Here is a 12,956-nt window from a genome sequence, read left to right on the forward strand (position 1 = left end):
GGATTCTAGAGCAAGGGAATTACTAAGCTCTTTGAATTTCAACCCATCTACATCTCAATATTTTATATAAACAGATGAGATAACCACCCAATATATGTTTCCCTTGGCTTTTTTTTTTTTTAAATCCCAATTTTGTGCTGCCAGCAAGCGTTTAATGATTCAAAGATGTGAAGGCAAAATAGTTACTTTTCATCACTTTAATCCTACCGTAAAATTTTAAAATTTCATGCTTTTTGAAGGAGCACACTCATCAAAAAATGGGGGGAAATATCCTTATAAGTAGTAATTAATATGGTTTAAAATACTGTGTCATGAGATATAAGTTTATGCAAATAGCCTCTTAAACATTTTGATGATGACTACATCCACTTACAGTGTTGGACCACTGCCCAGTTGAATGAATGGACAGAAAGTAATGGATTGATTCCCTTTATCCTCCTGCTAGCCCGGAGTCTATGTCCCCACTATGTCTCATTCATTCATTTACTAATTGATTCATTACTCAAATATGCATTGAGCTCCACTGTGCAGCAGCACTGTTGTTCTGAACTCTGGAATATAGTATAAGCAAGATAAAGTCCTGGCTCTCACAGAGCTTACAATCTAGACGAGGGACAAAAACAGCTAAACAAACAAGTGTATACTATGATAGCAAGTAGGCCAGGGCCAAGTCATGGAGGGCCTCGCTACTCCATGTGTGGTCTAGGGACCAGCAACAGCAACAGCAACCGCCCCTGAGAGATTATTGAAAGTACAGAATCTCAAGCCCACCCCAGACCTCCTGAATTAGAACCTGCATTTTAACAAGTTCTGTAGGTGATGCTTACACACTTCAAAGTTTGAGAATGCTGACATGGGACAGTCATTCCCAATGCGGGCATGTATATTAGAACCGCCTGGGAGAATTACAGTTACTGAGACCCTGGCCTCACCTCGGGACTCTGAGGTCAGTGGTATGGGCAGGGTCCCAGGAGATTTACAGTCTGCCCAGGAGATTCTCGGACGTAGCTAGGCTGAGGCCCACTACGGGACTAGGTTGTATTTGGGATTCCTGGAAAGCTCCTGAGGATTGAGATAGGGGGAGTGAGGTGACCTGATTTACCTAGGGCAGAGTTCTTAACCTCACAATAATAGTTGCGCTGCTGGGGCGAAGAGCTAGAAACCAGCTCTGTGTTGGACAGAACGACAGCCTGCTTAGCGAGCTAGGGGCCAGGGTGTGGTGCGGCCACAGTGAGCAATGAGGTCAAACCTAATACACTTTTGCTGGTTCACAGGCAATTGAGTAATCCACCTGCAGGAAAGAAACCGCAAGGACATCAACATGAAAGGCCAGATCCAAGCCCGAGGCGGTCACTTTCTCTCATCACATACCTGGGGACCTCTACTTCCCAGGCCTCCTTTCTCTCCTTCCACACCGGCCTCTCCTCTTGGGCCCTATGCACAGAGAATTAAAGCATTATTTTCTCCCTAAAAGAGAACACTCGAATACTGACTTGAATATTAAAATGGACATGCTAAGTCAGTGACAGGGACAGAAGAAATTGGAAAGAGAAGTCCACGCATGTCTTTGGTTCTGTCTTGATCTGTTGAGCTCTCCCTCTTTTGGGGGTGGTGGGGGGAGGGCACGTGTCCAATCTGACAGACAGTTGGGCATGTGCAGTCCCAGTGAAGAAATACTGAACAGGTGAGTCTTTTAGCACTGGTTTCTAATTATCCTAAGCATCCTTATACTCCAATCGCATATATTATGTTAAAAGAAAATAATCCTAAAAAGGAAAAAAGAATCCTTAATTATGTAAGCCCCAAGACTAAAATATTTAAATGGAATTGGTATTCAATAACTACACTGAAGACCGGTCACAATAAACAAGACACAGCATGCAGTGAGATGAAATTTAGACAGTCCTACTTCTGGAATGTTATATTGCTTATTAACTGTGGCTTCCATATGTTACGCAGACAAACCTTCCTGCTGTGTTTGGTTTTCGCATCTATTTTAAAATTATGTCATGAAAAAAGTAAGAATCTATAAAATGGAAGAAGGGATGTTAGAGTCATATGGCTTGTTTAGCATGAAATAAAGCCAGCCAATCTATTGAAATGCTTCCCCACAGCCCTAGCGGCAAATGTTTCTCATTTGAAGGTGGGAAAAGGAACTTTCCTCGGCTGGCAAGTAAGACAAAGAAAGGCCATCGAGCTAGAAAGAGACAGAGGTCCAAGGAGCAAACCGTCTGCTGCTCTGAAATCTTGGTAAATGTGAGCAACGTTTCTCTTCTGAGATCTAAGGATATTTGTTTTGCCCAACTTCCATGCACTGCCAACATATAATAGTCACTTTAGGGTTGTTGTTTTGTTTTAACTATGTGGGTTAAAGCTTTGAAAAATTGCAGAACCCTGGCTTGTCCTGCATTTGCCAAACAGCAAAATAATTTCTCAAGATTTCAAGACTGAAAAAAGAAACGGAGGGAGACAATATTCTTACGTTCTGTGGTCTGACTTTTTATTTTCATCTCAGCCTTTTCTAGGATTTCCTTTCCCTTCTCATTATTTCAGGCTACATCTTGCCCTTTCTGGCACATGCTTCCTTTTCCCTCCTGTGAGCAGGATGAGAGCCAAACATGGCCTGTTCCTTGTAAAGCAAAAAAGTGCTGGAGGCAGCTCCCAGGAGAAGGGAGCTAGAAAGCATAGGCTGAGTGCCACACTACAGATCACCCCGCCGAAGGCTTCAGCTGTATTTGGAATAATTGTTTCCTAGCGTGGAGCCAACTTTTCTACAGCACAGCATCCAGATATGTAACACTGAGAGCTTACTGTGCTAAATTGGCCAAAATTCCCAATTTGGGGCTCAATGTTTTCCTTGGCTCAGGTCTCTTTAGAATACCCTAGTTAGCCTGAACTCAACAGCAGGGCGTTCTCTTCGTGTTGCCCTTGAGCTCTGCCACAGATAAGAATCGCTCATGGACGCTGCCCAACATGTTCATTCTCCATGGGACAAAGCTTAGATAAGGGGACCAAATACTGTACAAGTCAAGATTGTGTTGCTCCCCCTACTTTATTGCCCTGAAACCCTTTAAACAATTATAATTCCGCAAGGGGAAGGGGCCGAGGGATTCTATCAAGGCTTCTGATTCTTTAAGTTCTCACATCATGATTAGTCTTTTTTTCTATTTAAAAAAAACAACCCTTTATTGTTGAAAGTATAACATAGGTCCTCTCTCCCCACTCCCCCATTGACCCCTTCTAGCTAGCCCACCTCCAACCCCAGGCCTTCACCACAGTTTTGTGTGTTGATTAGTCTTAATTGTACCTGAGGGCCCTTAAGTCCCAGTGAGCCTTCAAGTCCATCTGGGCCTGGGGTGCCTGTTGTCCCCTGAAGTGAGAGAGAATCAACCAGTTAACACTGTTTCCTGAGAATCTTGTCTGCTTTATGTGCAAGATTATAAATATTTTTTCAACCACATGGCAGTGCAGGATCTTTGCAAAAAGATGAATAAAGGAAAATACAAAGGAGGAAATAGAACATTTCTAGAATCTCATTAAGTAGAAATAACCACAGCTATTATGTTAGTGTATTTGCTTTCAGTCTTTATACGCATGCACACACTCCTTTATTTTCCTATAATGCTTGTAATATGCCATCTCCATCTTGGGCATTTGGCTTAAAAACTCTCACAATTTACTTTGCATTTTCTTAAAAAAATCTCTAGGTATTATAACATTCGATTTTTATTCGAATAGCTTAAATATCTAAGGATCAATAGCTGAGCATTCTCTTCATGTGGAACACTGTGAGATAAGAATTCCAAGAAGAGTAAGAAAGGATTAAGAAAGTTTACTTTAGGCAACTACTAGTATAGCCCAAATTTATGTCCCCGTTGTTACACAGTTGGATGGGATTAAATGCCTCTTACTGATGTCTTTTCCTAGAAATCAGAAAGAGGAAATTTCTCAACACCTTCTCTCCCCAATCTCGTATCATTTGCTTCTTGCCATTTTTCTGGATCTGCTTTGTTGCTGAAGTCTAAACTTGGCATGTGTGTGGATGGGGTAAAGTCTGTGGATGGTAGTCTTAGCCTTTACCGATCCGAAAATGTCTGTTTTCCTCACTTACAGGATAGCCACCTACAAAATTCTAGGTTAACAGCCATTTTGCCTCTGCACCTGCAAGATATTGATGTGTTGTCTCTGGCATATATTATTAGTGAACAGAAGTCTGCTACAATCTAATTTGTTATTCCTTTCACGGGTAAAACTGCCTTTTCCCGGTGGTGCTTAAGATGCTTTCTTTAACATTCTGGGGGTAAACCATGATGTGATTCAGAGTGGACTTATTATTACTCATCCTCATTGTATTTTCAATATGAGGATGTGTGTTTCCTCAATTTCGAAAAATTCGAAGTCACCACTGCTTTCATAAATATTGTGGGCTCACGAAGCATGTATAATGTATCACCAACATGTACAAGGGGGATGTGATTATATTTGGTGTAGCCCACTTCTGAAGAAAGCATTCAGAAATACCATTTACATTAGGGTTTTATTGTACTCTCTTGGTTTAAAGTGGGTTTATGTAAATTCTAAATAAGGTTTCAGCGATAATTGAGCAAAAATCTAAAAGAAAAGTCCCCAACTGAGTTACTGGAGTTTGTGTAATTCCAAGTTCAATTTAACAGTAATGGGGCCAAGTAATGTCTCTTATCATTAGTTTTTATGGTTTTGAATAAAGTGCCCACATTTTCACATTCTTTTAAGATTTGAGTGTTTGAAATTGTAGCCTTAAAGTTTTCCAACATTTTATTCCACAACCAATATCATAAAAAGAAAAGAACTTCAGGCCTGAAAGAGACGTGTCAGAGTCTTGGTTCCAGCTCTTTGAGTGCACACAGAATATTTATCATATGTAGTTAAGAAAAAAATCAAAAACAAGTGTACCTGTGGGCCTGTATGTCCCCTTCGGCCATGAGCTGCCTAAAATAGGAGGAAAAGGTATATGTCAGTAACTCTGGGGAAAAAAGGCTTGTTATATTTCATTTAAATCAGTAATCGGCATCTTAAGGCACTAACATTACAAAATGTTTCCACATATTGCTCAAAACATTCAATTATCCTCTGCACCATGACAGCCAAATGTTGCCAACTCTGAACTCCGATCATAAGGCAAAAGGGAATTAAGATCATAGACAATTGAAATCTATAGATACTTATGAGAGCAGATTGTGGTCAATAATTCATCCTCCACTAAATGGTTACTGGAGCTGCTTGCAGGAGCTCCAAAATAGACTGGTTTGAATTTTATTTCTTTTCATTTTTCCAAAGTATGACCACGTAAGCCAGAAATCAGGAATAGAGTGGCCAGCAGGCAGGAAGCCAAATGGGAAAACTGGGAGAACTGACTTCATGAACTTTATTATAGATTAATGTCAGAAGCTAAAGGTAGCCAAACTGATTTTACCCATTCCCCCCAAAGCCAAATACCTGTCAAAAATGAATCACCACAATCATTCAAAAGCCACTCAATTCCATTTGTTATTAAAATATCCAATCAAAAGAATGGTGCTCCATCATCAAAAGGGTCTTTCCTAAGACTCGCATATGTAAGATTAGGTGTGGATATATGCCAGATCAATACTTCATAGATCTGGATATCAAAAGACAAAGACATTTTATTGTCTACATTAGGATCTCTCAATAAGGTAATAGCAATACTGACATCCAGGATTTGGAAAATTCACTCTCTATCAGACAATATTTTCTTGATGGAAACTTACTTGAAATATTCAGCTCAAAATTCTCAGAGGCCAAGATTGCAGACCTTAAATTCTACTAATATTATTTCAGTCAGAATTTATGATTATCTAGGAAGCAGACTGCATCTGGGGAAATGGTTGGAGGCCCACTTCTTGAAAACCCTGAGGAACCAGCTTTGAGGAAAGTCTCCGTCCTATCAGAGGGAGGGAAAGAAGCTGTCTGTCCTCGAGCACAAGGGTTTATCAGTTCGGAGTCAGTTCACTTCAGTTTCATTAAGAAAAACACCTACCAAGGACTAACTACCCACAACACACATTGGATGGGAACCACAGGAGCTTAAGGATGACACACACATATCCACAGACACAGAGTCTTTGATCTCAGAGCACCCTCACTCTTTGGGTTTGGTGGGAGGAAATGAGTATTTATGAGGCAGAGTATGGCACATGCTACAGGAAAAGGGGAATGGTAGGAATATGGGTTTTGAAGAAAGCAATCATTTCTAGTTGGTGAAATCGGGAAAAACCTTCCTGGAAGAAAAGATTTTAAAGATGGGTTTTGGAGGATGAGTAGGAGTCTTACAGGGAGGAAATGTAAGGAGTCTTCTTTTTAGCAGAAGATACCAGCCTAAGTAAAAATAAAACAGGAAAATAGGTGGTGTATTTTATAGTGGCAATTCTGGGTCTAAGATGTGAGAAGAAAGGTGAGTATTAGGGTTACTAAAGCTGAAAACACTAGATGAAGGGTTCATACTTCATTTAGTAGAAACCACTGGGGTTCTTGGAGCAGAAATGTGCATGGCCAGACCTAGGGTTTAGGTGGATACATCTGGTTGTGGTAGGAACACAGAATGAAATGCAGCCTTACCTTTAGGCAAAATAAAGAGCTTCTTATATGATAAAGGATAAAAAACAGGCCTCCACATCCAAATATCTGGTCCATTATCAAGGTGTTTGAAAGATCATCAATAAACACTTGTTCCGTCTTTAAGGTTTGACCTTGACAGAGCTTGATTTAAATGACTTAACATATATTTATTGAACTCCTGCTTCCTGGAGGCACTTGTCTGCGTGGTGGTAAGAAAAACCAGGCTCCTGTCCCTACGCAGGAGTTTGTAAGCCTAGTGGTAGAGACAGACCATAATCTACCATCCACACAAATAATGGAAACATCTCCAGAAGTAATCAGCTGGTGCCTTCATTATGAAAGTCAGGGTTTTAAATACCCTGGGTAAGTGTGAAAGCAAGAAAAGAAAAGAAAAAAAACAACGTAAGGAAATAGGGGAGATGATTTTTACAATTGTGCCTCAAATTTTAAAATGTTTAGATGGGAAAGATTAAGTCTCTATACATCTTAACGACTTGCCTAAAGGCTTATAGTTGTCTGGTAGCACATCCAGACAGCCTTACTCATCTGTGAAAGGGAATGTGAATGGGGACAGCAGAAAGAAAATCTCCCCAAAGAAGACTTGAGAGTAAGAAGACCCAGGAAAGCCCTCAGTGCCTTGGTCCCTCATAGCCTGGCTCCCTGGTGGTTTACCATGACCCATTTTCCCAGATAGGTTTGACCCACTTTCCCCAGAAAAAAAGGGAAGGAACTTCTTAATGGTAAAGCATTCCATTAATACTGAATCTTTTCCCTTCAAAATTTTTAAAATTGATTTTTAGAAAGAGGAAGGGGAAGTGGGAGAGGGAGAGGGAGAGAGAGGAGATATTTATTGTTTCACTTGGTTATGCATTCATTGGTTGATTTTTGTATGTTCCCTGATCAGGGATTGAACCTACAACCTTGGCATATCAGGATGATGCTCTAACAACTGAGTTACCCTGCCAGGGCAATACTGAATCTTAACGGCAAACTCATTCACAATGATAAATGACTGTCCTAGAGCACTTCAAGCTGTCCCTAAAATAGTGCCAAGAGAGAGGAAAAGGGAAAAGCATAACATAACCTCAGGACTTAACAGGCCTGAAGACCATGCTTTAGTTTGAGGCTACAGTTGCTTCTCATTAGCCATGGCACAAGGATCTACTCTTATTCTCAGTAAAGTCTGGCTCAGAAAGAGCCAACGTCTCATTCCAATCCCCTCCCCATCCTCAGCTTTCTGGCGCTGGTCCTTCCTCCTCCCAATCACCAATCCATTATAGACTCCTGGCACAGTGCTTGTTATACCTACAGGTCTGTCCTCCTCTATAACAGTGGTTCTTGACAACATTGGGGGATTAAGCCCCTCTTCCCCCCTCCGCTCCCCCACCTTCCACTTCCTTCCCTGGGAACATCTGGCAATTATCTGGAGATATTTTTTGTCACAAGTCAGGGGTGACACTGGCACCTAGTGGGTGGAGGTCAGGAAAGACACTAAACATCCTACAAGGCACAAGACAGCCTCCCACAAGAATTAGCCCAAATGTCAATAGCAAGTTGAGATGCCATGCTCTACAACATGATTCTACGTTTTCTGAGAGCAAAGGATATGTCTTATTTGAGTTTGTAGGTCTAGCAGTTAGTAAAGTTGCTGGTACATTGTAGGTGTTCAATAAGTTTACCAAATGAAGGAAGGTCAGATTTGGTCAACTGATGAGATTTCCCTGCATGCCACACCCTACCACTGGCCAGCCTCCAATCACTGATCAGTTCAGCAGAATTTTGTAGCATTGAGGAGTCCTGACTGTTATTACCTACATTTTAGAGTTTTTCAGTCAGTGATATAGATTTTTCTTCTTTCCTAAAGGATAATGACTTTACTGGTATTATAAAAATGATACATGCTGATTTTTAAATATTCAAATGCAGAAAGTACACAGAATAAAAATTTAAAAGCCATCCCACATCCCCCATCTAAAAATAACTCTCATTAACATTTGATGATCATGACTCCTGGCATCTTCTTATGCATATTTACAGAAGGAGTTCTAAATAGTGGTACTTTGGATTAAAAAAGGATCATGCTCTTCATGCTATTTTGAAATTAAAATATTACATTTAATTGTATTTGAATTTAATAGAGTAAAAAAATAAAACTGAAAGAATTGGAAATGTCAGGTGGTAACATTTCTTGACAATGAGAAATAATACATTCCTAAAAATAAAAATAATTATTTTAAAAACTCAGAAGTTTAGGGTAGCTTAGTAATACATATGTTAGCTTAAAATGATGCTTATACAATGACTTTCTACAATGAAATATGAGGACACAGTATATCAGCACTTTCCCTACACCTCTCCCACTTTCCTATTTTCATATAATTTTTAGATTGTCAAATGTATAAAATTTACATTTTGTTCTGTAATCACAGTTTCTATGGTTTAGCCTTATTTCTACACTTAGAGCAGCGGTTCTCTACCTGTAGGTCACAACCATTGGATATCAGATATTTACATTACGATTCATAACAGTAGCAAAATTACAGTTATGAAGTAGCAACGAAAATAATTTTATGATTGGGGGTCACCACAACATGAAGAACTGTATTAAAGGGTCACGGCATTAGGAAGGTTGAGAATCACTGACTTAGAGGGATTCAGATTTATTATTATAAAGTTTTAAAGAAACATGAGGGCTATGTTGTCTTGAGTTTTTGAAGGCTTGACACGTTAAGTACTTATATACGTAAAGGACAACTTGGGTGAGTACACAGATCTTGGAACTCTCTATTTCAGAACTCTGTAGCCATTCTCCTGCTCCCTTTGTCCCTGAATGTTGGGAAGAAGGCCGAAGACAGAATGAGTTTTCTATTTTTTCCACTTGGAAAGTCTCATGATTCTTTCTTTATGTAGTAAGTTTGGTAATTTCAATAGGCTGTGGCTCAGTGTTGATATATTCGTATCAACTTTTTTCTAAGTCAGAATATGTCTTTTCCCTCTGCTTACTTGACCTTTTGCTTCAAGAAGTGGTATTTTATTAAATTTCTGAAATTTTTTGGTTTAATTTAGTAATGCAAAGTCTACATTTGTTGGCCACTGTTGATATTCTATCTCTATGATTCCATACTAGAGGCCCAATGCACAAAATATGTGCAGGATAGGCCTTCCATCCTCCGGCTGCTGGCGCAGGCTTCCCTCTGGCACCTGGGACCCGGGCTTCCCTCTAGCTGCCAGCAGGCATCTGGAACCTGGGACCCGGGAGACCCAGCTTTGTCAGGAAGGATATCCGGTCTAATTAGCATATTACACTTTTATTATTATAGATGCCTGTCTATATTTTCAGTCATACTTATTCTAATTTTTTGTTGCTTCTAATATAGCTCATCTTTTATATATTTTTTAATTTCCCATTGTTCCCCAAGCATTACCAGCTTGCTTTTTTCATTTTCTATCATTTTATCAGTTCTTTAGACTTGTTTTAGAGCAGTCATACTGTTTTAATTTTTTGAGACTTTGGAGAACTATTTGCCAGAGTTGTTTTGCCTTTCCCTTAAGTAGTTCCTCTTTTCATGAGGGTTTATCTGCCCTGGGTTCATGTAGTTTTCCTCTTATTTTCTTGCAATTTCTTTTTTTCCCCTTGCAATTTCTATGCATAAGTCCTGATTAGTAATCATCTAACAATGAAGATTATTAATATTTTTCATTATTAATCACCTTTGCTTAGGGTCACCTATTTATTGAAAAAACTATTAGTGGGATGTAGCTGGACTTGGTCAATAGCTTTGATATAGGTATGTTATCTCAAATACTTTCTCATCATGAATTATTTCTTTTACCTTATGGCTCCCTCTTCCTTCAAACTTTGGCATTTAAGAGACTCGTGGAACTCACACAAAGTCCTTGAAGCCATAGTTGCTCTGTACTGTGAGAGTCACTGTTCTTCTCCTATCTTTACAGCCTCCATGGCCTCATCTGCTACACTGTAAATACTAAAAATCGAATATTCTTCAGTTTCTCATTATTTGTCTCCTCTGCTACAGTGTGTTTCTATCAGTATATAACCTGGCCTTCTTGAAATGTATAGTAGCCCTGGATTTTGTTCAGCAGCTTCTTCAGGAACATGGCAGCCACTTTTAGAAAAGTCTGACCCCCGCTCGAGGTCTGGGGTGGTATGTGTCAGCTCTCCGAAGCCTCCCTCATTAGGGTACAGATTTTCAAATAGTCGGCCAATAGTTGGCATGTGCAGCTTAAAGTTGTGGTTATTCTTTGTTAAACTATTTTAAATTTCTTTTGCTGTTTTTGGCGAATTGCACAAAAGGGGGATAGTATTAAAAAACCACCTTGGCCCAGCCAGTGTGACTCTGTGATTGAGCGTCCACCTATGAATCAGGAGGTCCTGATTTGATTCCTACTCAGGACACATGCCCAGGTTGCAGGATTGATCCCTAGGGAGGGGTGTGCAGGAGGAAGCCAATCAGTGACTCTCTCTCATCACTGATGTTTCTATCGCTCTCTTTCTCTCCCGCTCCCTTCCTCTCTGAAGAAAAAAAATACTACCTTGACTTTGCCATCTTTAGCTGGAGGTCCTACTTATAATCATGGATGACACTGCTGAATCTAAAACCCAAGATGGGGGCCATATTTCTCATGAGTTGTGCTGTTTAAATAACACATGGTCATATTGCATTTGCCTCTAGAGAGACTATAGCCTCTCCAAAATAATAAAAGTACATCTCCTGCCAGGATTTCTTGGATGAAATTCTTGAAGTTCAAAATATTTTCTCAGGGTATGTAAGCTGGCTACATCCTCTCAGAAGGTGAAATGAATAGCAAATGTATTTCTTTATCTTTTGATGCGTTAAAACAGCAGTAGTAAAGTGCTTTCCAACCATGACCAAATTCTGCATTTTAAACGTAATCTCTATTTTTATTTCTTTTTCTCTGCCTTGCAAAGAAGGAATGTGTTCCAAGATAGCAAAATGTTTTCTCAATGGAGCAGAACAGCTGTTTTTATGAACTTTAGCTCAGAAAATACAATGCATAATAAATGAAATATATCAAACTATTTTTTATTTGTGCTCAATTTTAAAACAGTGTATATTTTGTGGGTGGGGAGGTGAAGGAAGTTGGAGAAGGCTAGATAGCTAAAAAAGAATGAAAGAAAATGTTGCAAAATGAGAAGAGGCAGGTTTAATTTAGAATCCAATGCAGGCATTTAAGTATATTTTATCAAAGTTATCTCTCCTTATTGGTTAAAGATCCTATCTAATAAAAGAGAAACATGGTAATTAGCGTACGACCGCTACCCTTCCCACTGGCTAATCAGGGGGATATGCAAATTAACTGCCAGCCAAGATGGCGGCCGGCAGCTTGAAACTAACATGAGGCTTGCTTGCTTCAGTGACGGAGGAAACCAACATTCCCTGCCTGCCTTGCCGGCCTCTGAGCCTGCAGTTTGAAACATTGTAACAAATATAGAAGCTAAACAAAACCCCAGAAACCTGCTTTCAGTGAGCCGGGATATCAGAGCTGGAGTTATACATTGTTTCGATTATAGAACACAAACAAACCAGATACCTGCTTTCAGTAGCTGAGGCCTCAGAGCTGGAGCCAGAATAAAAATAAGTAACAATAAGCTAAAGCTGGCCCAGAATTAAAAAAAAGAAAAAAAGGAGCAGTTGGGAGCTTCAGCCCTCAGCCCCTCACCCAGACTGGCCAGGCACCCCAGTGGGGACCCCCACCCTGATCCAGGACACCCTTCAGGGCAAACCAGCCGGCCCCCACACATGCACCAGGCCTCTACCCTATATAGTAAAAGGGTAATATGCCTCCCAGCATCAGGATCAGCGGAGCAGCGAGGGTTCCTGCACCAGGATCAGCGTGACAGGGGGCAGCGCCCAAACCCTCTGATCGCCCTGCGGCTCTGTGTGTGACAGGGGGCGGGGCCACAACTTCCCTATCCGCCCTGCTCTGTTCATGACAGGGGAAGGCGCCCCAACCTCCTGATCAGCCCTGCTCTGTGCCTGATAGGGGGGAGCTCCCCAACCCCCTGATCGCCCTGCGGCTCTGTGTGTGACAAGGTGCGGAGCCCCAACCCCCGATCGGCCCTGCTCTGTGTGTGACAGGGTGCAGCGCCCCAACGCCCGCCCCCGACACGGGCCCTGCTCTGTGTGTGACGGGGTAGAGCCATAACCTCCCCATCGGCCCTGCCCTGAGTGTGACAGTGGCGGCGTCCCAACCCCCTGATCCGCCCTGCTCTGTGGGTGACAGGGGGCGGTGCCCCAACTCCCCTATGGGCCCTACTCTGTGAGTGACAGGGGGGAGCTCCTCAACTCCCTGATCGG

The 12,956-nt window shown here is 41.0% G+C and overlaps 1 protein-coding gene across 2 annotated transcripts in view; it reads right to left on the bottom strand.

Moving 5' to 3' along the window:
• COL6A6 (collagen type VI alpha 6 chain) overlaps positions 1-12,956 on the bottom strand; it is a gene marked incomplete at its 5' end in the record, with an annotated part of 98,503 nt that overhangs the window by 43,764 nt on the left and 41,783 nt on the right. For both annotated transcript variants that reach the window (XM_081105477.1, XM_081105478.1), the window contains 3 exons: positions 1,372-1,434; positions 3,308-3,370; positions 4,933-4,968. In XM_081105477.1, coding sequence (XP_080961603.1) covers positions 1,372-1,434; positions 3,308-3,370; positions 4,933-4,968 — 162 coding nt within the window. The remainder of the gene's footprint in view (positions 1-1,371; positions 1,435-3,307; positions 3,371-4,932; positions 4,969-12,956) is intronic.

Source organism: Myotis nattereri (assembly GCF_964212035.1).
Source record: "Myotis nattereri genome assembly, chromosome: 14".
NCBI lineage: Eukaryota > Metazoa > Chordata > Mammalia > Chiroptera > Vespertilionidae > Myotis > Myotis nattereri.